Source organism: Lathamus discolor, chromosome 9 (genome assembly GCF_037157495.1).
Source record: "Lathamus discolor isolate bLatDis1 chromosome 9, bLatDis1.hap1, whole genome shotgun sequence".
In the NCBI taxonomy this organism is placed as follows: Eukaryota; Metazoa; Chordata; class Aves; order Psittaciformes; family Psittacidae; genus Lathamus; species Lathamus discolor.
The window spans coordinates 16,157,145-16,184,561 of NC_088892.1; the positions used below are offsets into that span (position 1 = coordinate 16,157,145).

Below are 27,417 nucleotides of genomic sequence, written 5' to 3' on the forward strand. Positions count from 1 at the left end.
AAAATCAGTGGAGTGCAGTTACTCTGTATGCAGCTCTTAGCTGTTACCTAAATGCTTTTGAGAGAGGAGGTCATGCTCTAGCCACCCTCCTGAAGTATCCCTGGCGGGGTAAAAAAAGGGCTGGTGACTGGAATTCCCACCCCATGCAGCTGAACAGCTTGTGTGCGAGAAGGCTAGGCTTGTGGGGCTTGGTGTAAGCCTGGACCTTGCTGATGGAGCCAGGTTATCCTGGCAATGGAAGCCATTTCCCTGAAGACAGTGGTGCTTAAAATGCTAAGGCTCTGGTCCTAGAAAAGAAATTGATTGTATTTGCATGTGTCCATGCTCAAAAATAAAAAGAAATCCCTGCAGCACCTGATGCCTCTTTTTACAGCCCTGTGGCTGGAAAGTTGTCATTTGCCAGTTATTTGCAGATTTGCATAAAGTAATGAGCTCCACTGCGTGCATACTGAGATCCAACGTTGCCTTTGCAGCACCCAGGATGTAAATACTACAGGATCTGTCTGCAATGGGCCAGCTAAGGAGCAGACTGGATGTCCTGCGTGGAAGGATTACTACTCAGGGACGCTGAATGCCTTAAAGATGCTTGCAAAACACATCCAAAGCAGCTGCTGATCTCTATTCGAAGGAAGTTAAAGGCAGGGGCAGGACAGGGGGAATGGCTTTAACCTGCCAGAGAGGAGACTGAGATGAGCACAAGCTCTTCCCCGTGAGGGTGCCCAGGGAAGCTGTGGCTGCCCCATCCCCGGCAGCGCTCAAGGCCAGGTTGGACAAGGGGCCTGGAGCGAGCTGCTCCAGTGGACGGGGTCCGTGCCCGTGGCACTGCCGGAGCTTCAGGTCCCGTCCAACCCAGCCCATTCCCCAGCGGTGCCTCCCGGCAGTGACGCGGCGGCGGCTCCGGTCCCGGGCCCCGCACGCGGGCCGCGCCGGTGCCCGGCGCCCATCGCTGCCGCGGGGGCAGCGGCCGCGGGCTCGGTGGCGCCGGGAGCCGCCGCGCCCGTGGCTGAGCCGGGCGCGCGGGCAGGCGGAGGGCAGCGGCCCCGCGCGGCGGGTGCGCCTGCTCGGCGCGCGGGGCGCGCGGTGACGTGCGGCGGCCGCGGCGGGGCCGGCGGCGAGCGGGCGGCGGGGGGAGGGGAGCAGGCCGCGCGCGCCCGCGGCCCAGGCTGTGATTGGTGCAGGCCCGGCCCCGGCGCGCAGCAAGGCCCGGCCGCCGCCGCGCGGCTGAGTCCTGCGGCCCGGCCCTTCCCCCGCCCCGGGCCCCGGGCCCGGTCCCGCGGCGCGGCCGCCCGGCGCGGGGACCCGCACAGGTGAGCCGAGGCGGCGGTAGCCGGGCCGGCGGGGGGGGGGAGTGGGCACAATGGAGGCGGGTAGGCCGCGCCGCAGGCCGCGCCCGGGCCCTGCCAGCGCCATCGCGGACACCGACAGGCCCGGCCGCCGCCGCCCGGGGATGGGTCGGGGAGCCCCGGCCGCCGCCCGCTGCTGCCGCGCCGGGCGGGAGGGTGCGGGCGTCGCCAGCCAGCCCGGCGGGTGAGGGGCCTCTGCGGGCGGCCAGAAAATGGCGGAAAACAAGATGTCGGCCGGCGGGGCGGGGAAGGCTGCGGCCCCGCGGGCCGTCGCGCCGCCGGGACAGGGGTTATCCCCGCCTCCCGGCCCGCCGCGGGACACCGCGCTCCTGTGCCGCCCGAGCCCGCGGGACAGCAGCAGCGCGGCGGCGTCACGGACAGGGCCGCCGCGATGACGGGAGGCCGCGGGGGGGCGGCGGCCCCGGCCCCGGCCGCTTCCCTGCGGCGGGCGGCGTTCCGGAGCCGCGCCGCCGCCCCGCGCCCTCAGCGGGCTCCTTTGTCTCCGCGTCCCCACCCCTCCCTCCGCCGCCTCGCCCTGGCGCGGCGGCACCGCTCCCGCTTCCGGGCGGGGACGGGGTGCCTGGGCCCGCTGCCGGCCGCCCCGCGGTCCGCAGGCGCGGAGGATCCGCACCGGGGCTGCCCAGCCGGCACCGCGGGCTCGCCCGCCCGCCCCGCTGCCGCGCTCCCGCCGCCCGGTGACGCGCCCGCTCCGCGAGCACGCGCGCTGCGCTGCTCTGCTCTGCGCTGCGCTGCGCTCCGCGCTCCTCCGCAGCCGCGCAGCCCCAGCGCGGTGCCGTCCCCGCCGTCTCCGGTGGAGTGGCGGGACAGCGAGTCCAGGCGTTGGAGCCGCGGGCAGCCGCTGCGCGGTGCTTCGTGCGGCTGCCTCCCTTCCCTTCCCTTCCCTTCCCGTGGTCGCTGTTATGGGAAGTTCCGTTACGGCTGTGGATGTAACACGTAGATGTAAATTCTATTTTATTAATTTATTTAAGAGCCTTAAGCGCGTTTTCGGGCAGTAAGGCACAGTCTCGTGCACTGGTTTTGCTTTTGTCATTTTAAATGGATTTGGAGTGCCAAGTTTTCGTGGATGCTTTATAGGCGAACACAATAAAGGACTTTAAAATGGAGATGTTAGTTTTTCATACCCAGTCTTTTTTTTTTTTTGCGAAGGGCTTATGGTAACCTGCACGTTATTACGTGAATTGGGTTCTTCTGCTAAAGATTTCTGCATAAGCAGGATGTTTGTTGTTGCATTTCTGGTGGTTGCTGTGTTAAAAATTAAGGGTGAAACCCCCAAATCCTCAAGTGTCTTCAGGAGAGGATAATTCTTTTGTATTCTTCTTGAACTTGAATATAAGAGAATTAGAGGACAACTGGTTTGGATTTTTGAGCTACATCTAAGTTTATTGTGTTGCATCACTCTATATCTGAGCGAGGTCCTTTTGGTTTAATTAAAATGTCATAAGCAGCTTACAAATATTTGAAACAGCAGATAAATTCTGGTGTGTTTTCCTTTATTATATGTAAACAGGACATAATTATTTAGAAAAAAATCATTATTTTAAAGGAGTGCTTAAGGGCTGACCCTGCAAATGTGCTTGATGTGCAAATGCATCCCCTGCACATACTGGAATAATTATATGTGTGAACTAGGGAGATGCTTGGCATTTGCAGGGTTAGGAGATTTAAAAAAGGATGTTTAGGATGTCACACTGTTCAGGAGATGTAAAAAAACTGTATTAAGTACATACTCTTGTGTAAATTTATGAAGTTGTAATTGGTATTTTGTATAAATATTTGTTATGTTATAAAAGTCTAAAGTATGCCAACAGTGCCTGTAAGCCAGCATTGTGACTGGGAGCTCCGCTGTACCCCTGGATACAGGAACGACACCTTTTCTTTTTAACCTGGGAGTGCTGAGGCATTGTTTTTTCCCCTCCTTAAAATACTTGGATAAAGATTTCTCAATTTAGGGTGCTTTTTGAAAGCTTTCTTAAAGAAAATTAAAATAGGAATGGTTATTTTATGGTATTTTTATGGGAAGAGTAAACTGGAGAATAAATCACTGTGTATACCAAGAGCAGTGTTAATAAGGGCCTGGGCCTTTACAAGTTTCTAAGCTGAGTTTTGCTGTTACGTATTTTTAGGTAATGCCAAGCTGCCAAATGTTACCTTTGATTTTAAGTTTTAAACACCATTTACAGTAGTAATTTACAGTAGTGTTCCTGCCCAGAGACAAAGAGGTTATATATCCTTTTTTTTTACCCTAAAATTCGTTGCTTGGTCTCGGCTGAGCCTTCTTTTAAGAAAGAGCTTTGCCATAAAGAACTAAATAGCTTCTAGCTGAAGCTGTTTAGAGAGCTATGGTTTTCAGAAAAAGGAAACCATTCTCAGATACGTACATACTTTAAAAATTTAGGATTGAGATGCTACCCTGGAGTCTCAGTTTAGTAAGTGGTTCGTGAAATTCTTCATTTTGGGATCTCATGGTGATGTACTTCTTCCTGGTACGAAACAGCATGCTATAATTTAAAAAAATAATAAAAATAGAATGTTGTAAAATTATATAATTTTAGTGAGTGCTTCTGGTAAAGCATTTTTATGGTATTTTCTTTAAATACACAAAGGAGAAGGAGAATATAGAGGAAAAAACATTGAGATCTTGGTAGTTAAAGGCAAGAGGTATGGGTAAGTTTTGGCTTTTGACAATATACCGAATTGTAGCTTTCTGCCTTATTTCTCGGTCCTTTTTAAAACATGAAAAAACATTTATTCTATTGTGTAGGTATATAACATGGTGTAAAGCCACAGTTAATCACTGTACTACATTTTTTGCTGTTTCCAGTAATAGGATTTGCATGCATATATTGTGTGAAACTGAATCATCTGCACTGCTGAAATCCGCGAGCAGAAACAGCCAATTGTAGGAGAACCGTGGGCATAACCTGGTGTTAATTGTTCCAGCATTAGCAGCAAGGGGGGTTCTTGCTGTCCCTGTGTTTGTTTAAGACCCAAAAGTAGATCTGAAAAAGAAATTGGTGATTGTGTAGTTAATGCAACTCTGTCCTTTGTCTGCATTGAGGGTTTAGAAGAGAATGATTAAGTGAGGGTTGGATACCAGCTGCATCAGCTGAGGTACAGCTTCAGCGCGTTCTTTGCTAGTGTGTCATCACCCATCTCTGGCTTTAGTGGAAGTCTGAGGTATTCATAGTATTACATGCACAGAAGGTGCCATCCCATAGCTGTACTTCTTTATAGCTCTGTTAGCTACTAGGAGAATACTCCTTTTAGTGATAATTTGCTTTCCTTGCAGAAATTCTAATTTAAGTTAAAATAATAGTCTTACTTTGCATTGAATTTTCTGTGTAGCCTAATATGTAATAGGTTTGGGCATCTAATTATATAATCTGAAAACAAATCAGGCTGCTTATTGAGAAGAAAGGAAAGCCCAGCATGTTCTCCTGTAATCCAAGATTGATGTAATTTAAGATAATTTTTCATAACCATTTACATTTAAAAAAGAAGGATTACCTGAGTGTGAAGGCTGGAAATTGTAAAGGATTGCGTTAGTTCTGAAATTGCTATATTAAGTTAGCATTCGTGGTCCAGAGCTGTATATTATTTTGTAACGGCAAGTATTTGTTAGCTACCCTAAGAGTTTCAGATGGCTGTGACCATAATTGAGGAGTGCTGAAGCACTGCATAAAGGTTCTGGAACTGCTCTGTAATTCTTGCAAATGTGAAATAATCTGATTTTTAGCCAAAACCTAAAACCACATTGAAATTTGGTTGTCTGGGTGGAACTGGGTTAGTTAAATCCTAGAGTATTTTCCTCACGGATAGTATTTGACTTGTGTTTTTATAGTACTGGCTGGTCTATGGACCTAACATACTCTGTTATGGCACTATTGAGAAATTACTTTGGGGAATTCCTGTGGCTCTGCAAGAAGAATGTTATGTCATTGTCCGCAGGAGTTAGTATTGCTGATGTAACAATTTGAGAGAAGTAGGTTTGGTCAAACAGTATATGGAGACGATGTGGAAAGGATGATAGTGACACTAGGTGATACAAGTTCTTTGGTTCTTTTGTATTCTCAGTTAAGTTGAAACCTCCTTGGGGTGGATCCGTGACTTTTTCTTGACATTACCATCATTGTGGACCACTTCCTGCTTCCTTCGCTTGAGGATTTGAAGAGTATAAAAGAAGGAATGATCTGCTCAGTTCCTTCCTTGGCAATGAAGATGCAGTAAGCATGGATTGTATTTTCCACATTTCTCACCTTTAAGATTTTTTGTTAGCCTGTTTTGTATTTTTTCATATAAAAAACCCCAAAGACAGAGTTGTACCCACCTGGCATTTGTGGCGTGGCCTGCACAGAATAGGAATTCTGCATCACCTGCTGGAGCGAAGGCATTTAGCACAGTCATGCTAAAGGAGGTAAAGCAGTGTAGCACTACAATTGACTTTTCACATCATCTCATCTTGGTGGCCTCCAGCCTGGCTTGAACAACGTCTGGAGCTTCGGTTTCCACGCACAGACTGCCTGGTGCTGGACTGACGCAGTAGAGACCACCTGATTCTGTGGGTCAGCCCTGTGCAGCGTGACCCTAGGCACTGACAGAGTGCCAGCATCTCCCTCACAATGGCAACTTGGTTTGGTGCCAAGGATCCAGCGCTGTCAGTTCTGGTGAGCCACAAGTGTTGCCATAAATGTAGTAATTGACTCCCTTCAGTTTTTAGGTCTTTTACTGTGGATTCTTGTGCCTGTAACTGATAGAGCTTCGTGTTTAAGAGAAATTAATGTCATGTCTACTGCAGTGTGGTTTACTTACGGATTAGTGCGATAGTGTGAGTTGCATTTGGTCCTGTCCCTCTGGGTCCTTTGGTTCTAGCCTGAAATTGTCTCAGAGACTTCAGGCACTTAATGCCATTTATTACAGCTTGGCTTATTTTATTACTCACCTTGCTTGACTATGTTGGTGCTTAAAAGTCTGTTGTGATATATTTCATTGCAGCAGGGTTGTCAAATAGATTGTACCACAAAGTACTTGAAGTTTCTAGTGTATTTTGGATTTAGATGCACAGACTTAAAGGCATTCTTGTGATAGGATAGGGGTCAATTTTTTATGAGATTCAGAAGAGCAAAATCTAGGTTGGTGCTACAGCAGTGAAAGTACCCTATTCTGGGGACTTCCTTTTAGGAGCATTTGTGCTTCCCTGTTCATCTCCCCACCAGGCAGTTCTTACTTGAGCTCTTACTCTGTGTTCACTTCCTACAACTCCTAAACCTTCATCTTTCGTGTGATACTTTCATTTATTTCTGATTCTTGGATATAAGGGGGCACAAAAGTACAAGATTTTAGTCTTGTGCAATAGAGGTTTTTTAAGCTAGAGATTTCTTCTGTATGCTCCTGTAGCTGCTTCTGTGCAGTCATTTCATCTCCACTGAGAACTTGTGTAAAAGTCTTCGGGGTTGCAGCAAGTTGCAAATAATTCGGAATCCCTACACTTTAACACACTTAATTTAGTAGCAATGCAAGTAACATGGAGGAATGCTGTTTTATCCTTCTCTCCTGTATTTTATGGAAATGCTCTGTCAAAGAACTGTTACATGCTTCCTCTTTCTCTGAAAACAGAAGGCCCTAAAGCATTAAGGGGCATTAGAAGAGCCAAAGCAGCAAAGCAATTATCAAAACCAAAAGAAAGATGAAGGTGTAACAGTGAAAGGGTAACTGAGGAGCTTACCAAGACTTGGTGGGTTTTTTCTGTCAGTAGCCTTTAAACTTCAGTTTTCTATTAGAGGGATATTGTAGATAGCTGCATAGGACCAGCTTTCCCTGGCAGCAGAAATGAGGCAGCACAGAAGGGACAATGTTGGAAGATAAGATTTCTAGAAAAACCTGACAGTTTTGAAATGAAATGTCAACCAATATGGATAATGCAGTCCTAACACTGGAATGGTGAACAGAGGTGTCATCCCTGAAGTCTGTTGAGCACTGTCGTTTCTTCAGCGAGTATCATGGCAGTGGAGACGTTGAAATAAGTTGGCCTGTCTTGTGCTTAGCTGTTCTGTGTTATAATGGGTAGTTCTGCACTGTGCATGCAAATCTAACGGAGGGCTGATTAGATTTTCTACTGGGCCTTCTGTCAGACTCTTCATGTAGTAGGGGAGTTCGTATGCAGCCGTTGGAAGGGAAATGAGCTTGGGCATTTTGTTCTCAGAAATGTAGTGCATGATGCAGGTTTTTTTGAAACTTATAATTATGTATAATTATAACATCCAATTAAATGTACACATTAGAATTTGTTTCGAAATATCTGATAGATACAAAATTGTGAAAGACTCTAGGAGAAAAAATTGATACTCTCAATATGATGCTCGACTTCCTTTGGTATAGCTTCACACACTGTAATCACCAGTCTTGGTAATTAGTTAAAGAGTATATAGAGGCAGGGATAGAGCAGAAGTGACTTCTTTGTGCACAGTTGCTAATATATATGTTATTACAGTAAGGCATGTAGTTAGTAAGGGCATGTCCACACTACTGATCTCCTGACTTGTATTGCTTCTGCAGCAAGCTACAGTTTAGGGCAAAGTTAACTCACTTCTTGACAAAGTTTCTGCTTCTAGATACTAAGTTAACTGTGACTCTGTTCATTTTTGCTACTATGTTATATTTTGTTACTGTGTCCTGATCCTACTGCTGGTGTTGCAGGTGAGATCCTTGCTGTCAGTTATCGAGAGCTGTTACTCTATGGAGATTCCAGTCTCAGAAAATTGGAAACATATCTAAATGTTCAGTTTGCAGTGGGAAAATCGACAACTTAGGCATTTCTCGTGTTTACTGCTCCTAGAAACAAAGGATGTTGAAACATATACCTCTGCCTGCTGAAGGGTAGCTAGGAGCACTTTCCAGTTAAATTCTACAGAATACGAACAGAACTGTTCTAAGCCAGGCAGTAGCCAAAGACTTGTATAAAAAAACCCTTTTAAGTCCTGACCAAGAATTACTGACTTGTTTGGTTTCAGTCACATGTAATTCTTTTGATTACTGTAGGACTGCTTATGAATGGAAACATTTTCAGGATTTTAGGTCAAAAATATAAAACAAAAGAATAAATGAAAGTGAATTGTACCCAGTGCTACATGCTTTTTTCTTTAAGCCTTTGATAAATGCTGGTTTGTGTTTGTCAGGGTGACAAGTTAATCCAGTAAAGCTAATGAACACAATATAACATTGTTTAATGTAAAATCTGGTTTTGCTGTTGTTGCAGTTGTCTGTGAATGAGCTTGGCTGACTATGGATCCAGGTGGTGGAAGTCTTGGATTGCAAACACAAGAATCCAAAATGCCTCACACTATGATTATGCAGGATTTTGGTAAACATTTTTACTATTAAAAAATAATTAACAAAATCAAGACTGTTTCTTCAGGGGTTTGCTAAATGTTTATAAATATCAAGATGTAGAGCTGACTAATATAATATTGCTATTTGCATGACTTTTTTGAGACAGTAAAAGATTTAAGTGGCATATACTATGTTGTTGTAGACTTCGGTTGCTGATCTTGAAATAGTCACTTATTCCAAAACACTGAAGTAATTCTGTGGAGGAGGGGAAAGGAAGTTAAGTCTGAGGCCCAAAGTGCTCTAGATGAGACATAAAATGTTATTTGGAGCTCACCAGTTTTGTGGGGTGTGTGCTTCTGCTTGAAATCATGAAATCACCTTGACTAGCTGTTACATCTCCAGCATATAGGAGAGGTAAATAACATCCAGTACACGATGTAACCAGCATTCAAGCTTCTGTGTGCTTACATTGGTTAATGTCTCCTTTAGGGTATTTCAGTAAATGTGATGGGAAATAATGTCTTTGTCTGTGTGAGAACAGATAACATTATGTAGATAACAGTTTACAAGTTTAGCTAAATCTGCATGTTCGCGTGTGCTTAGAAGTCTTCTGTAAAGAACATCAGTTCTGGGACTATGCTGATGTGAGAAAATTTTACTCTAGATTATTTTCCTATTTAAGCAGTGCTGAATAACCTCAGCAATTCAGAAGGTTTAGAAAAAGGACACCAAGAAATCTCCACTCTTTTCTTTGTGGATCTCCATTTCTGCATTGTGTCAAGAGAGGACAGTCCTTCTCAAGTATTGGGAAGGACCGTGTATTTGTTCTGAAGTGAATTAACATCCCTCAGTGTACCAAAATAACTGCACTTGCAGTACAATGCTGAATAAGTTTTTTCATTCTGATCAGAACCATTTTCTTGCATGTTTTATTCATTAAGACTGAAACTTCTGTTTATATGTGTGTTAAAATAATTCACTGCATTCTTTTCTATGTATAGAGAAGTAGTGTGTAAATGTGACTGGCTAGTCAAGCCTGTTAATGAAAAACAGGTTTCTGCTTAGAGCCATTCCTTGCTATGTGTCAAGTTACTGGAAATCGTACCACAAGTATTGCATACAGCTGAGTATATTTCTATCAAGGCCCGTGCAGTCTAAAGGTTGGGGGTCCTTGTACTGTAACAGCAGTTAATGTATTGTCACCACACTTCCCATGTCATGCAAGAATTCTGTGAAGGTGCAAGTTACTACTGTAATCAAATATTTTCTAACTGGGATTTAAAAAAAAAGATGCAGTTGCCAACTGGCCTGTCATTTTTAAGATATCAGCATTGTAAAACCTAAATTTGGGACAAATGCCACATGATGTCTTAAAGAAGTGCATGATTTGTTTTTCTTAAAGAATACAGGCTGCTTTGGATAAATTTTATCAGGTGAAATGCAAATTGTGGATTGTTGAAAAGTAACAGATTTGTACATCTGTGTTTAACCTCTCTATACAGTTATTCCACAGATAAACTAATAGCTAATGCAATAATTTTAACATTTTTCTCCTCTTTCATGATTGTTTCATAGTGGCTGGAATGGCTGGCACTGCTCATATTGATGGAGACCATATTGTTGTATCAGTTCCCGAAGCTGTCCTAGTTTCTGATGTTGTTACCGATGATGGAATAACTCTTGATCATGGCTTAGCAGCTGAAGTTGTCCAAGGACCTGACATCATCACTGAAACTGATGTTGTAACAGAAGGTGTAATTGTTCCTGATTCTGTTTTGGAAGCTGATGTTGCTATTGAAGAAGCTTTAGATACCAGTGATCATGTTTTGACTTCTGATCTAATAACAGAAACGGTTAGAGTTCCCGATCAGGTTTTTGTGGCTGATCTTGTAACGGGTCCTGATGGACATTTGGAGCATGTGGTGCAAGACTCTGTGTCAGGAGCCAACTCACCAACGATGGTTTCAGAAGAAGTTCTCGTAACGAACTCGGATTCTGAAGCAGTCATTCAAGCAGCTGGTACTGTTCCGGGCTCCACAGTGACTATAAAAACAGAAGACGATGATGATGGCAAGAGCACATCTGAGGACTACTTAATGATATCTTGTAAGTTAAACAGAGGTAGATATTAACAAGAGATTATCTGAAGTGGAAGTGGTCTGATGGGGAGAAGTTCCTCTAGCTGGTTCTTGCTGCATTGTGTACTGGAACTCTCAAATAATAGTCTGTTGCCCAGTTAATTCTTGGTGTCTGGATTTGGGGTTTCATGCTGAAAAATTCATTATCATTTATACAGCAAGAAAAAGAATGACATTCATGCTGTTGAGTGAATGTGTGTGTATGTCTCTGTTTCTGAAACTAGATTCCTGAAAATTAAGACAAACACATTGCAAAGTTAAACATTCCACATATTTTTAGTATAATATGGGTTGTTTTTTTTTTTTTTTTAAATAGACAGGTATATTACCGTGTTACATGGATTGTTGTAAAAATAATGTGTTGGGTTTAATCAGCAGAATCCAACTAAGAAGTCAGATTTTAAGATACTTTACGTAGTTTTCTCTTGCTTGCCCACAGAATATTTGTTTAGCTGTATTACAAATGAAAATGGGCATTTTATTGTATGTTGTGGTGTTCTGGACTGAACTTGACATTAAGGGGTTGTGTGTATTAATTGATTGGCTCTGTAGCACTGGAAAGTAGCTGCCCATTTCACTTCCCATGCAGCACTCAACTCTGAGGAAACTGTATGGTCCTATACTACTTGTTGAGTGAGATCTACTGAAAGGAACTTAGGTATCTTATGTTTCTTCAATGATTAAGTTATACACAAGGGTTTTACTGTCACACCAATTTGATAAAATGTATGACAGTTTTAGATTTTTGACTTCTGTGAATGAGTTGTTGAAACGTGAGTAGGTCAAACCAGGCTTTATTTAGTCAGAAGCAACATGTTAAAAAAATGGCCATGCGAAGTGTGTCAAAGCCTCAGCTTGTTCACAGCAAGCTGCATTTAATACAACTTTCAAGACAGAGGACATGACTGATTGGTGATTGGAATGATCTCAGTATTTCCTATCATTTATGTCCCTTATGCAAAATATATTTTTTGTCTTTTTTTGTTCAATATGGGATGGACAGCAGATATTTTTTATCATCATTATTGTAATGCCATATGTCACTAATAGTAGTAAAAATGGGGCTTTGTTTTGAAAAAGAACCAAAAAGCCCTCAGTCTAAAAGCAAATTATGCCTACAACAGAAAAAGTCTTGTGTGTTTGTAAATGAAGCAACACCATTTTTACAGTCAGTTGTTTCACTGAAAAAATTCCTCCTTTCTGACAGAGTACTTACGATGAGTTGTATTCTGTAACTGCGGTATTTCCAACTGCACCTTTGTAATTGTAAGTAAAGTCATCTTTGGAATTCCTTGTAAGATAGATAAGTTTGATTGATAATGACTGCTGCACTTAGACAAGAGCATCTTAAATGTTCAGTAACAGTTACCTGATAATGCCAGCTGTGTCTGGTACATTCATAGTTTTGTCACATGTTCTCCAGCCTGCCAATGGCTTTTGCAATGTTTCAAAGCCAGTTTGAGACCTAGTTTTCAGCAAATTAGATTTATATATATATATATATATATATATAGATGTATCTCGTCATGATATGCCTGAATACTCGCGGTTGGAAGCTACATTGTTTAGAATTTTAAGTAATAATTTTAGATAAATTGAGGCAGTCATAGAATCACAGAATTGTTCGGGTTGGAAAAGACCTTTAAGATTAGCAAGTCCAACCGTTAACCCAGCGCTGCCAAGTCCACCACTAAACCACGCAGATGTGGAATTACTGACACTTCTAAATACCTCCAGAGATGAGGACTCCACCACTTGCCTGGACAGCCTGTTCTAATGTCTGACAACCCTTTTGGTAAAGACATTTTTCTTATATCCAGTCTAAACATCCCCTAGCACAACTTGAGGTCATTTCCTCTTGTCCTGTCCCTTTTTACCTGGGAGAAGAGACCAACCCCCATCTAAGTACAATCTCCTTTCAGGTAGTTATAGAAGGTGCCCCCAAACCTCCTTTTCTCCAGACTAAACACTCCAGGTCCCTCAGCCTTATCAGACTTATTCTTCAAACCATTCACCAGCTTTGTTGCCCTTCTCTGGGCCCACTCCAGCACCTCAGTGTCTCTTGTAGTGGGGGGCCCAAAAGTGAGCCCAGGAGTCCAGGTGCAGCTTCACCAGTGTCAAGAACAGGGGGGCAATCCCTGCCCTATTTCTGCTGGCCACACTGGTGCTGATACAAGCCAGGATGTCAATGACCTTCTTGGCCACATGGGCACAAGCTGGCTTAGCCAACACCCCCAGGCCCTTTTCTGCCAGGCAGGTTTCCAGCCACTCACTTGTGTGGTGTTGCACAGGGTTGCTGTGGCCCAGGTGCAGGACCCATCACTTTGCCATGTTGAACCTCAGCCCATTGATCCGTCCTTTCCAGATCCCTCTGCAGAGCCTTCCTATCCTCAGGCGTATCAACACTCCCACCCAGCTTGGTGTCATCAGCAAACTTGCTGAAGATGCACTCAGTCTCCTCATCCAAAATCATTGATAAAGATGAATTCTCTTGCCTCTGCTAAGTTTTGAGGCTGTATTATGCTGGGGGTGGCAGCTTGACATAACAAAATCCCTGCTATTTATTTGTTCTTAGCAAAAATTAATCTTACGCAGTTGGGGGAAGTTTGTTTGGGTTTTAAATGGTTTTAAATTCACCTTGAGGGGTTATGTTTGTGCAGGTCATCTGTTGTGTGGAATAGATGAATGCCTCAGTTTATCAAGCAGTTTAAAACACCTTCTATTTACTTACATTTTTAAATTGTCAGATGTTCAGTAGATACTGTAGAAAGTTACCTTCATATTTCTTTTTGGGTGTGTATATATATATGGATTGTTTAACTTTTTTATAATGTAAACCACAGCAAAATGATAGTTTATAAGAATCTCAAAATACTTAGCTGTCTTTTAATGAAATCTAGCATCTAGAAAGGGTGATTTTATGTAAGCCGACAGATAATGCTCTTAGGGATACCACCAGCTGTTCTGTGGAACACAAACATTTTAGGGTGTGAAGCTGAGCTGAGTGTGTGATTTTAACTGACCTTACTCTTTGGTTGGGAGTTACAGTTTAAATATACTGAAAGCTGATTTATCACCATTTTAAGACATTGCCATGTAGCTATTTTATACCCTATTGGTAATTATATTTTTGTGTAAATGCTCCTTGGAAGATAAGAAGTTTCTCTTGACAGTTGTGTAAATCAGCTGCATATGATTTTGTAATAGGACATTTACACTAGAAGATTGTCACCATTCTGCTCTCTCAGTGCAGACGAATTCAGCTTTTTTATATCGGCTTTAGAAGGTGATTTAAGTCTTAAATATTTCTCTGAAATGATCACAACATATGCCACGGGATATGCACGATCTCTTGTTCAAAATATCCAGAATACCTGTTTAAAAAGGAAATTCTGAATGCAAGTGTTGGGATCATGAATCCAGTCCATCTCGCACTGAGATGGGAAAATTAGGAGCAGTGCATCCCATTTTGCCAGGGAGGAGTTAGGACACAGGTAGCTTAAAGCATACCCTTTTTTTGTTTTTCAGGTTTGCGATATTCAGACCCACAGCGGATTGCCAGCTCCCGATCCGTGTGCTGGCCCTGCATGCACTATGTTGGTGACCTCATACCCACCAAAGAACAACACTGGAGCTGGCCTTTAGGGGTAAGGTACTGTTCCACCACCACCTCCTTTTTAGTATATTACAATACAGTGTTACGTAAGTTGCTAAACATTTTATATTAGTACTCCTATATTGTAACCTATGGGATATAAAATAAGTACATCAGACATTAGAAAACGATTTAAAAATGTAAAACCATGGGACTTATCTTGCCCTCATGTTATTCCTACGGGCTCCTATGGTGGGTGTGATATCACCAGCATAGTGCATGCTGAGGCATCACATGAACTGGGAGCTGGCAATCCACGGTGAATCTGGACATCACACACCTGAAAACAGCGAAGTAAGGTAAGTTGAAAATTGGAAGTGTGCTGAGTTTTCCTTTAGACGTTGTTTATTTAGGAGGATTCAGCATATATTTATGAAGGTTCTCTGTTGTGTTTTTTCAGTTAATTTTAAGTGACGAGATATTAATATGTAGTGCTTCTGGCGGATGAGTCAGATCTGGAAGACACTTTCATATTCCATTGACCTAAAGTAAGCATTCCTGTTCCTGAGAACTATCACTGGGAAAAGTCATCAGATAATTTAACACTGATGGGTTAGCAGTCTGTGATTGAAGTTGTATTATTTTCACAGTAGAATATTTACCATCCGTTTGTGAAAATAGTCCTACTATTTTGGAACTTGACAAAGATTACACGTGTCCTGCTGTGTTGATTGTTTTCCCCTTACCTAAATGTGTTTAAGAAGTAGATTGAATCCATGAAACGTACTTTGTGCAAGACAGCAATTTAAGCAATAGCAATTGGCGATTCAATGTCTTTTTGTTGTTGAGGTAATTGAAACAAGAGGCAACATCTTACAAATGGCAGTCTGTATCAGTATCATTTTCTCAGTCCAGTTTGTATTTTTCAGATTTTGTTATATTACACTTTTGATATTTATTTTTTTTTTTTTTTAGAACAGTGATTCCAGAGGCCCTGGATACAGAGGCTTCCCGATACGTTTCCATTACTTTAGCTTAAGCTGTAGAGACTGAAGACCTTTGAAAACACACAGGGTGCTTGGTTGTCTGGAAGTAACCACGGCTCCCTATGGTTTTAAAGGATATTGAAGATTTGGGGCTTTAATTAAAATACAGCATGTGAGCATCCATGCTCTATTCCTGTATTTTATGTTTTTGGCTGAATATGCATATTCTTATAAAATGGTAAAATTGAAAAAAATCCTCCTTTTTTCTTTCTGTATTTTTTGCTGCATTGCAGCTGATATCCTGGTAAGGCAACTATCTAAAATTGTGTGGATTTCCTTATGTTCTTTCACCAGATACATAGTGGTGTACACTCATTGTCACTCAGTAGTAGTTTAATAGTTGGAGATTTTTGCCATAAAGAAAACTTATTACCACATACATGTGGTTACTCAACTGTTCATTAGGGGGTTGCCATTGTTAAATTACCTTCCAGTACAGAAATGTTTCTTTTCCAGGTTAAACTGATAATGTGTCAAGTTTATAAAATGTATGAGTTTAGAAGAAATAGGTGTTGCTCGAGTTGCAGATTTGAAAATAACTTTACTTCCACCTACCCATTCTAAAGTTACAGTAACAGCTTACAGTTGGTGATTTCTTTCACTCAGCCTTTAAATATTATTTCTGCATTTTGGCAGCATGTCTAGTCATACAGCTGTTGATGGTATCACTCCTACCTTGTTACCTCCAGTGCTTCAGAGACACATGTGCAGTGGAAATGTTCACTGTACTAGAACAAAATGTATGTGTATCACTTTAAAGAATATAGATAAGAAACTTTTATAAAAACCCTGCAGAAGAGAAAATGGTCTTCAATAAATTCAAACATAGTAAATATATAGAAATACTTTGTCCAAGATAAGTAGGTTTTAGCATCTCCCCATTTCCTTTTAGCAGAGGATACAAGATTCTGTCTCCTAATAACTCCATTCTGGCAGCATAAAAAAGTTGTCAGTTAGCAGATGCAATAACACCCCCATACTGGATATAAAGATGTACTGATAATCTGATGCTGGTCAACTTAAGCATCAAAGGGAGTGTGCCATGTTCTCTGTGTGGCTTTCTTATCTGTGGTGTTCATAATTCTTAGTGTTCTTGCGCTGCAAGGTAACATGAAGGCCATGCAGTACATGTCACCTTCTGACAGATGAAGGTGTTGATGTTGCTGGAATCAATTTTAATTTATATTTAGAAAAAAAAAAAAACAACAAACCCCAAACTCTTTTCTTGAGGAAATTTTTTTTTTCTACTGATTCAAGTTTAATATTTTTTCAGCAGTGTAATTAATCTCTTATTAACAAAACCAAACTGCTACAACGTAGTGTTTCTTAGTTTTCCACCTATTTTTCATCAAAATGCGTAATTTTCAGAGGTTCTAAAATAAAACCAAATACTTGACTTATTTGTATCTACATTATTGTATTTAGTTCTCTCCTCAGTAACTTCTGTACTTTTCTGGCGCAGTCCAAGATATGTGAAATAGAAACAAGGTTCCTCAGCGTGGGGATGAAAAATAGTGTTGGATAGGTGTTTCTGTGGAATCCTCTCCGTAAGTGGGAAGAGGTTAGTGCTGTGGTGGATTCCTGCCCTGTTGCAGGAGGGGCATCTGCTCCTTTTCTAGCAGGTTCTGAACCACCTCGTATGACTGCTTGGAGTGTTAAGAGAAGCGTAAACTACCTCCAGTTTACCTCAGTGCTCCAGGCTGTAGCCTTAAGTAGTCAAGAGCAGCTCTTCAAGAGCAGTCACCACTGCACTGAGGGCACTGGGAAGCACTGCAGGCATCCTTTCCTTGGTCATCAGAGCCTGCAGTGTCCCCATTGAGTAGGCTGTATTCTTGGTTGTGAAACACTGTCACTGTGATACCAATTTAAATGATTTATTTTCTTTAACCTAGTTTGCACATACTTCAGTGTTATATGTGCAGTAAATTGCTGTTTCCCTGGAATGTTACTTATTTCAGATTTTGTTTATATTTTGTGGAATTCTCCCCTATTTATAGGATTTCAGTGGGTGTTAAGCATTGCACAGGTTTGTGCTGACCATCTGCATAGGAGCTAATTTTATCCACCAAGAGAAGTGCATTGACAGTACATATGTCAGAGAGATGCTTAGTTCAGTGGACTCCATATTGGGAATTTGGGGTATACATATGTATGGATATCTATGTGAATACCCTTTTTACCAAAATAGTGTTACTTCTACACTTGTAATAGTTCGAATGAATTTTTGTTGTATAAATAAAATGAGCATTTTGAATATATAGACCAAAAACTCAGGGTGACGAAGTTGCATACATAAAGAATGAGAAGTCAGTTTCACATATTAGTATTTGCATTTGTTGTCATTGCATCTTTTAATCAGCTGAGTATTATACACTAATCTTTAATTTATATGTTTTCAAATGGTAAAGTGGATAGAGTCATAATTTCTTTTAGAGTGAAGATGTCAGATTTTTGATGTAGACTTCTTTCATTCAGAATATATTCCAAGTCATCACTTGTCATATTTCAGTTACTAAATTTTAGAGCAGTGAAATTTTGGAGAACTTGGACCGTAACAGGCAATTCTGGGTTAATCTTTAACATTTTTGATAGGCGTTTAGTTTTACTTATTGATATATTTTTGCTTTCTCAATGTAATAGTTTCAGAAATAACCAATGACCACATTCTCTTTGACAAGCTCCCTGTTGTGTTCTTCATTCTGTAATTCTTGCTGTGCTTCCCGAGTTGCAATAAAATGAGTATTGAACTTCTGAAATCTCTTTTAAGTATCTTGAGATTAACTGTTTTGTAAAGGCTATTCATGAATAGAAACCTTACTGTGCATGGGGATGGTAGTGGAGAAAATCATGCTAGTGATTACTCTGACTTTTAAAAAATAAGTTTGAACCTCATTTTTATTCTCTTATGTTTCCAGTGGATGATGTTGGAGAAAAATTGGACCATATAGGAAGCACTCCCTTGAAAATCAGCACTGAGGTGGCAAATGATGATGTTGCTAAAGATGACGGGTTTGGTTCAGAAGTCATCAAAGTCTATATATTTAAAGCCGAAGCTGAAGATGATGTTGAAATAGGTACCTGTTAAATTCTGTGTATTCTTCCAGTAATGTGAAGTATTTCAGGGTATTTTCATTTGTTCTTAATTTCATGTAAAGTACTGGCTGGAATGTCTTGTAGAAGGTGACATTTGTGGAGGCTGCCCATACGGGGTAGACACTGGGTGTGTATTAATCTTGAGTTCTTTTTCAATTAGCAGTATTTATTTTCAGGCAACCAAAGCCCAAATATAGAACTGGCTGTTTGTCTGCGGCTGTTTGTCTGCAGCTGTTTTTCAGCTCTTACTTCTCTCTAGTGTTTGCAAGACTGTTTCATCACAGGAAAGCCTCTAGAGTGGATTGCAATCATTGAACAATCTTTGGTGGCCTTGATCCAGAAAGAGGGGAAGATTGCTCGGGCTGTAGAGACGCAGTCGTTTCCAAACCTAACAAAGAAACTCAGAATTTCTCTGCAGTTCTCTTGCAAAAGAAGATCCAGCCCTTCAAGGGCTTTGTAGGCAGCCATGCAGCTAACCCATGTTCTGTTTTTCCTAACTTATAAAAACAGAGTCTCCTTTACAGTTACGAGAGCTTAAACCTCTGTCTTGTTCCACTTTACCCATTGCATTTAGGCACTGGAACGTATCTGGCCTGGAGTCCCAGAGCCATTCGCAGAGCAGATCAGCCTGACTGTTCTTTCTGGAGTGCAGAAGGGAGTTCATCTCCCATAGATCAGTAGCATTGGCCTGGCTATGCTGTGAAAATCTTGGACTTGAGACAGAACGACGGATTAGATCAGAAAACTCCAATTAGTAACAGTCCTGGTGCAGTTTTTCCAGTGGCTTGAACTGCTATTTCAGGAAATTTTTAGCTGTATGATGCCTTTATGTTTTTTTCTCTCTGAGAAGCAGTTCATCTTTTCATATGCCCCCTGGCTTCCTGCCCTCCATGCAGTGGCGAGTGCTCTTGAAGAGGTACTCTTGACTACTTCATCACAGGTTATATGCATCTTGCAGTGGAGATTATTTCTCTTGTAATTCTTCAGAATTACCCTACGTGTTCCAAAGTGTTGTGATAAAGTGTTTCCTTTGCTTCCTTGGGATCTGTCTTGTGGTGCATGACTGACAGGGGTAGCTGCTAGTTTAACTGCTTGTTTTTTCCACCATTGCCTTCAAAAGCATGAGGGTCTCCAAATACTGTATTTTACAGAGACGTAACCCATCCCAGTGTTTTTAATATTATCTCAGTTTTCATCTAGCATGGGAAAACTGAAATGTCACACGTTGATTGCAGAGGGAGAGCTGCTTATTTAGTTGGAAGAAGGATGTTTGGCAAAATCTTCTCTTTACAAACACAAGGAGTGAAGGATCAATGTATATAATGTGAACTCATCCTCCTAGCTGAGTATTTTCCATCAGGACCAGTCATAGTAGCAACCAAGGACTCTTAGTGTAGTTTTTATCTTGTTCTGCAGATATCTGCAGCTTCTCTACTTCTTTATTATCTGTTCAGTCCCTGAGATGCATGGAAGACTTAAGCATCAATATTTATCTGCCGCTTCTCTCATGACTCAAGCATCGATATCAAATTCCAGGTTGGAGCTTGTTCTTTTGCCTCCGTTCAAGTCAGTGAGCCAAAGCTTGTTAGTCACATGGAGCGGGACCGTGTGGGCCGTGTTCTCATTTCCTTCCTTCAACTGTTACTTTTTGGATTGTGTTGTCTCCAGGGGTTCAGTGCATCACCTTACATCCCTGCTAGTCTTTCCCCTCTAGATAATGTTCTTATTGTTGAAGTAATTGGTAATGACATTTGCTCTCTCGTGGTTTGACAAGTGTGACCCCAGAAGAAGTTACGTGCTACTCGGTCCCGTGTGATGAGGGAAAATTACCTAAGAATCAGTTCTTGCAAAGTGAATAAATGGGATTTTGGGAGAGAAAGACCTGTAAGATTTGGCTGTTCACATCTCGAGAGAATTTAAAGATTGTGTTTGGAGCAAGATGAGACTTACAGTCAATTTTTTGGGGGTGTGGGCAGATGTATGTTCCCAGTTGTGCCTCAGCTCACTGCTAGAGGCATAAAGGCTCTTGATCCTTCTTGGGCAGTGCTTGTTCAGTCTTGAATTTATCAGGACACACTGAAAGACCTTTTTAACTTATCTGCTCCGAAGTATCAAACTTGCGTGATTTTATGGCAGACATGGATGTAAAAACATTTAATTGGAGTTTTTTGAAATAGCTTTGTTGTATGTAAGAAGAACATACTTAAATCTGAAATTAATCTGTACGGCTTTGTTCACCCGTACCTAATGTGTCCAACTTCTTTTTATTAAAGGTGGGACAGAAATCGTCACAGAGAGCGACTTTCACAATGGACATTCTGTAGCTGGAGTAATTGAACAAGGAGGTGTTGGTAGAATGCAGCGAGAAAAAATGGTTTACATGGCTGTGAAGGACTCTTCTCAGGAAGATGAAGATATTAGTAAGCATAATAAGAAACACTTTTGTTTCTCATGCTGCTTTGTACAACACTATAAACACCATTCCCAAGGATGTCTTTATTTTTTCTGAAGGATTCTTCAGCCTGAAGTAATAGAAAACTAAGCTCATCTTCCCTAAAAATCAAAAGCAGGCTGTAATTAAAGTGATGTGGATAAATGCACTTTGCACATACTGTATGCAATCATTTCATTATTAATAGTAAATTTAGCATGTCCATGGATGAAGTTAACGAGGTCAGTCAAATTTCTCATTTCTCTGCTTACCTACTGTCAGTTGCCTCGTTTAATCAGCTTTCTGGCAAAGGGGTAAATAAATGTCATCAGCTGCAAGTTTTTAAGTTTGTATATTTGAATTTATGTTGGTTGTTTGGTTTGGATTTGTGTTTATTGATACCTGCTTTCTCTCTTTAAGGAATGTCTGAGTAAACAGTGGCCAGCTAAGGGAAGTGGTGATTCTAAATGCCCAAGGAAGAAAAGTAATTTGTAACTAGTATCAATCAAAGTGAGAGCAAATTCACTGAGGGAAAATTTAGGATGAGCAGAATCGAGCTAAAGATTTATTCTTCTCCTTTAATCTAGGCTGTGCTGAAATAGCAGATGAAGTTTATATGGAAGTCATTGTAGGTGAAGAAGAAGCCACGCCACTTCCAGACACACAGCTCGAAGACTCCAGCGTGAATAAAACCTTTGTCCCTGTTGCTTGGGCTGCTGCCTACGGTAGGAATCTGTATGCTTTCTTTGAAAATCCCTTCCATTATTTCCTCCCTGGTCTACTCTCCAGAATCTCTGTTCAAATGTGATAATCTCTCACCTTGTCCTAAAGGTTTGGAAACAGCTCCTTCTGATCTTTTAGCAGTGTTAGTTAGTGGAGTTGATGAACTGATATGAAAAATCATCTTGACATCGTTCATGACCTTATACACATAAGGTCCTTGGGGTTTTTGCAGTTCAGTGTGAAGAAAACAATTCTTACATCATTGTGTTTTCGCAGTGCTGATCTGTCAAACAGTTACAGGTTGCCTGAGTAGTTGATTGTCTTGCATATAATGAATGGATTGCTGTATGCTGAGCTTTATGGAGTAGAAAGGAAAGCTGTTAGGAGAATTTTTATACTGTTCTGGATTCCAGCTCAGATATACAGAATGCATGGGGTTTAATGGCTGTTGAAGATCTTAAAAACTAAGAAGAGTGTTAAATGTTTCACAATAGCTGGGAGGAAGGGGAAGAAACTTCAGAAAGGGAATATGAGGAATAAGTGTATAAAAGAGTTCCTAATTTCAGTTTATATAACTGTTTTAAACCTGTTAGTCTTGCTAAGAAGGCAGTTTGTTCTCTTTAGCTATCCTTCAGGTAGTAGAAGCATCTTCTCAGGATGTCTTGCAAATTCTAAATATTCTTTTGTTTCCTTTTTTTTCTTGGATTTTGGCATGTTAAATGTGCGTTATGAGGGTGTGGGGTCATCCATGCTGTATGTAAGCAAATTAGTCAAAATTCATTGGTGTCATATTTGTAAGCACAGTAGTTGGGCTCATAAAGTGGTTTAGAACTACACAACCTTGGCACATAGCAGTAACCACTTTCAATCCAAAGTGAGGAATATACTCTTAAGGTATTACTTCTACATCTCCAAACTGTGCAGTGCCTCATGTAGATAGGTGCTGAGTGGCTGATAAGGTACAAGTCTTCTTATCTGCCTAGTTATACTCCAGAAAGATAAAGTGCTTCCATCTTAAGAACAAATAGTGGATTTCAGATAACCTTGTTTCTGGATTGGTATCTGAGGTTATATATGAGGTTAAAAGTTTGCAGAAACAAACATATTAGTTTGAAAAGCAGGAAAGACAGTCAAATGCAAACACAGCTTTAGTAGATATTAGCTATTCAGAAAGATATGATTTTATTCCCTGGGGCTCATAATTATAAATACTGAACTGACTATGAACTGCACATCTCAGTTTGGATACAGTTAAGCAGTTACTTATTAGCTAAGTTAGTTTTCTCTCTTTATCAGACTTTCAAAACCATTGTCTTCTAAAAAGTTTCAATTTATAATGACTAAAATACCATTTTCTGCAGGAGATGAAAGAAGGTTACCCAGAAGATACGAAGATGGTCAAGCGGCAGGTAAGAATATGTAACTGTGCTTGGTTCAGCATTAAAGCTAACTTGCTGTCTTTGAGAACATGTGTGTTTATGGGTCAGTTCTTCTAATCTGTTAATGCAAAAAATTATCCATAAAGTATATATTGAAGGGCTCCACAGTCTTTCTTTGCTATTTTGAAATGAAGACAATTATAGATGTGTTGTAGGCATTCAGAGTGGGTGGGGAAGTTGGGAGGATCTGCCAGGTTCAGTATTAGAGTTTTGTAGTTAATAATGTAGATAATGCAGTTGTTAAGAAGAAAACCCAAGTTGAATAAAAGGAAAACAATCAGCATAACTTGTAAGACATTAATGCATTGAGAAGTATGAGAAATCAAGGAATAGATTTGACATCAGTGTTTAAACAGTTAGATTCTTGATTCTTGCCAGCAGAGATAGGTAGTGCTTTATATTGGCACTCTTTTATGTATGTTCGTTACAAAAAGTAGATATGCTGCTGTGCAATTCCAGTCACCAGTCCCAAAGAAAAAGGTTGTTTAAGGTTTTTTATGGTGTCTGATTTTTGTTTCTAGGAAATAACTTGGATACACGATTAGAAAACAAAAACGGTAATGCAACACAATACCTGCAGATTTGTGATAGCATTAGCACTAATAGAGTGCTAAAACAAAAAACCAAGAAAAGGAGGAGAGGAGAGGCCAGGCAATGGCAAACAGGTAAACACTGTATGGTTATGCATTTTGTCACGGAGTGGCACTTACTCCTGTATTACTATTCCTTCTGTTTTTTTAAGCTGATGCAGAATTAAAAAGCACAAACGATGATTTGCGTATTTCCTGTGTCCTTCCCCCCTCCAGTTCTGCGAATAGAAAATGTTATCATTTTTGCTGTTCGAAGTCAGTACACTCAGGGCTGGTGCAATTCATTTGAATTTTGCAAGCTATTACAGCATACTCATGGATATATTCACTGCATGTGTGATGCTGCTGGTCTGTTTGAGCAGTTTCTAAAGCAAAACTACATAAACTGTAGGTGCTGTGGATTGGTTGTTTTTAAACTACTGAACCATTCTCTGTCCGCTGCAAGTGTAAGTGCATGAATCTGAACAGCAGTTGGCTGATTTAAAACTTCTTAATCAGTAAGTTTGTTTCCTTCATAACTTGTTTTTGTTTGTTTAAAAACAGCTGTTATAATAGGTCCTGATGGACAGCCCTTAACAGTTTACCCTTGTCATATTTGTGGGAAAAAATTTAAATCCAGAGGATTCTTGAAAAGGCACATGAAGAATCATCCAGATCATATGATTAAGAAGAAGTACCAGTGTACAGACTGTGACTTTACAACTAACAAAAAAGTAAGTTTCCACAATCATCTGGAAAGCCATAAACTTATAAATAAAGTTGATAAAACACATGAGTTCACAGAATATACAAGAAGATACAGAGAAGCAAGCCCGTTGAGTTCTAACAAACTCATACTGAGGGACAAGGAGCCCAAGCTACACAAGTGCAAATATTGTGACTATGAAACCGCAGAGCAGGGACTACTCAATAGACACCTACTTGCAGTTCATAGTAAGAACTTCCCTCATGTGTGTGTGGAGTGTGGGAAAGGATTCCGTCACCCGTCAGAGCTGAAAAAGCATATGAGGACCCACACTGGGGAAAAGCCATACCAGTGTCAGCACTGTGTCTTCAGGTGTGCTGATCAGTCCAACCTGAAAACGCACATCAAAGCCAAACACGGGACTGATCTACCGTTTAAATGTGAGCACTGTCCCCAGGCTTTTGCAGATGAGAAAGAACTGCAGCAGCACACAGAACTATTTCAAGGGCATAAGACTCACCAGTGTCCACATTGTGACCATAAGAGCACCAATTCAAGTGACCTGAAACGACACATTATTTCAGTTCACACAAAGGATTTTCCCCACAAATGTGAGGTATGTGAAAAAGGCTTCCATCGTCCATCTGAGCTCAAAAAGCATAGTGAAACCCATAAAGGTAAAAAAATACATCAGTGTAGACACTGTGACTTTAAAACATCAGATCCTTTTGTACTTAGCGGGCATATCCTCTCAGTTCACACCAAGGACCTGCCTTTTAAATGCAAAAGATGTAAAAGAGGATTTAGGCAGCAGAACGAACTTAAGAAGCACATGAAGACCCACAGTGGAAGAAAAGTATATCAATGCCAGTATTGTGAATATAGCACTACGGATGCGTCAGGCTTTAAACGACATGTAATATCAATACACACAAAGGACTATCCACATAGGTGTGAGTATTGCAAAAAGGGGTTCCGTAGACCATCCGAAAAAAATCAGCATATAATGAGGCACCACAAAGAGGCCATAATATGATCTCCAGAAGGAAGCAATTTAGAAACTGTGATATGCTAATTGGGGAAAAAAATATCTCATGAACTGTTTCTCCTGGTTTCAAAGCTTGATATTAAATCATAACTTTACATTCTTTGTATTAAAAGTCTTAAAAGTATTAGGGTTGACAGGGGATCTCATAGCCCTATGATTGTTGCTTATCAGAACCTAAAGAGCACTATAGAATGCAGAAGGATGGATGAATGTCTTAAATTTGCAGAAAGATGGATGAATGTCTTTAAATTAATAGTATTACACGTCGTTAAGCTATAGAAGACAAAACAAAGGTGATTGTGTTACCCATTTTGTCAGTAACAGCGTTTGTCTCCAATATGAACACAGTTCAGATATATGGTGGGGTTATTTACAAACTGTTTGCGAAGGCGACCGCGTCTTAACTTCTTGTGCAGTTTTGAAAGGAGAGTATTAGCCAGTTACTTGATCATAACGTTTTTAAATCGTGCCTAGGAATTAAATTCCAGAACTGGTCAAATTTGGGAGGGTCTCTTTTGGGTTTTGTGGGGGTTTCTTTTAAAAAAAGACATTTCATTAGGAAACTTTTTGTTTCCTGTATTAGTTTAGGTCCAACAAGGAAATTTTTAATGGTTTCAAAGCTGCTAACCTATTTCATTGCAGGATATGATGTTGAAATATAGCATTATGTTATGGTCTCAGAGGTGGTGTTCTGGTGCTAGGGTTAAAGGTGTGTATGTACATAATTTCCCTTTTTTATCTGAATCTCCAGTTGAATGTTGTTCAGTATGGCACATAGAACAAAATTAACTTCGGATTTGACTTTTTTCTTCCTCAAGGCTAAAACGGATGCAGCTCATAGTGTTGTGACCCAACACTGAATTCTTTTCCTCGCTACTTTAAAACCGTCTCTAAAAAAACCCATTGAAAACAGACTTGAAAAATGTCAGCTTTTGTTAATTCACATTCAGAGTACTTAGAAGTTCTTTAGGGCAGTGTTGTTAACTGGTATGACGAGTGTCGTCCTACCTCCTAATGTGAAATCTTCCATATAGACATGAAATTGCACCTTTTAATCAACCCTTTCCAAAAGTCTCTACCATACTATAAACATGCATTTTCAATCTGTAAGAAAGTATATATGCAGTATTTAACCAGAGAAATACGCTGCCACTAGAGTTTGGAGGTGGATCTTCAGTTTACAGTGTATACATTTAAAATATGCATCCCTTTAAACAATGCTTTGTGTTAGCATGCTGCAAATCAAATGGCGCTTAATATAACAAGCTGGTCTAGGGCTATTTAATGAAAAACCTGTTCATAAATGTTATGCATATAATGTGTATTTTTTACTTTTTTAGTTGCTTCATGTTTGCACACAGCTGTTCACATGATAAATTGTAACTTCATGCTATATTGTGGCTTTGTGTTTCAGAAATGTTCATACTTTGGGTTTTTGCACCAGATGAGAATCAGTTCCTTGAGAATAAATTTTTTTTATATTTCTAAACTTCAGAAAGTTAAATTTGGGAAATCTCTTTAGAAAAATCCGTGTTTTATGTGGCTGTAAAAACTGATGTACACGCTGTAAAATAAGAGTGTCACTGTTATGTGGGATTATGATTTCTAAATGTGTTACTCATCGTAACGGGCATACAATAAAACGCATCTCTTGCACTCCAAATATTTTGGAGTTTGCTTTTCATTTATGGTGTTCAGGAACGTCTCATTCTGTGTAAATTTGCTTAATATGTTAAGTTGTGTCACTCACTAATGAATATGTAATAACTGTTCCAAGTAAACAGGTTACTTGAGGTATATTTATCAGACAGTTGAGACTGCCGGGGTTTGTTTGACTTTAACCCTTTGAAGTTACAGGTATTGTGTTTGTGCTTATTTCTGGAATAATCAGCCGTGATACTGACATGCCTTGGAAACTTTTCCGTTAAGTAGAGAGAAC

At 40.8% G+C, this 27,417-nt stretch overlaps 1 protein-coding gene across 7 annotated transcripts; it reads left to right on the forward strand.

Annotated features, from left to right (window-relative positions):
* The first annotated feature begins 1,200 nt into the window (after positions 1-1,200).
* On the forward strand, positions 1,201-27,141 carry ZNF711 (zinc finger protein 711). 7 transcript variants are annotated; one of them, XM_065689857.1, is made up of 11 exons: positions 1,207-1,307; positions 5,439-6,028; positions 6,978-7,069; positions 8,617-8,721; positions 10,266-10,796; positions 18,385-18,543; positions 20,836-20,982; positions 21,581-21,718; positions 23,078-23,125; positions 23,677-23,820; positions 24,289-27,141. In XM_065689857.1, exons 4-11 carry the CDS (start codon positions 8,643-8,645, stop codon positions 25,464-25,466), a joined length of 2,424 nt encoding a protein of 807 aa, XP_065545929.1. In that variant the 5' UTR covers positions 1,207-1,307; positions 5,439-6,028; positions 6,978-7,069; positions 8,617-8,642; the 3' UTR covers positions 25,467-27,141. The 7 variants fall into 7 exon arrangements, with proteins under 7 accessions (XP_065545932.1, XP_065545929.1, XP_065545935.1 ...); XM_065689863.1 differs by having other exon boundaries at positions 23,677-23,712; XM_065689859.1 differs by having other exon boundaries at positions 5,439-5,587.
* Positions 27,142-27,417: the final 276 nt, after the last annotated feature.

Bases quoted from the DNA above. Each gene is read 5' to 3' on its own strand.
- ZNF711 (XM_065689860.1), top strand. From the start codon at position 8,643: ATGGATCCAGGTGGTGGAAGTCTTGGATTGCAAACACAAGAATCCAAA. The intron at 18,544-20,835 runs GTACCTGTTAAA...TTTTTATTAAAG, and splicing joins TGAAGATGATGTTGAAATAG to GTGGGACAGAAATCGTCACA. The intron at 23,821-24,288 runs GTAAACACTGTA...GTTTAAAAACAG, and splicing joins GGCCAGGCAATGGCAAACAG to CTGTTATAATAGGTCCTGAT.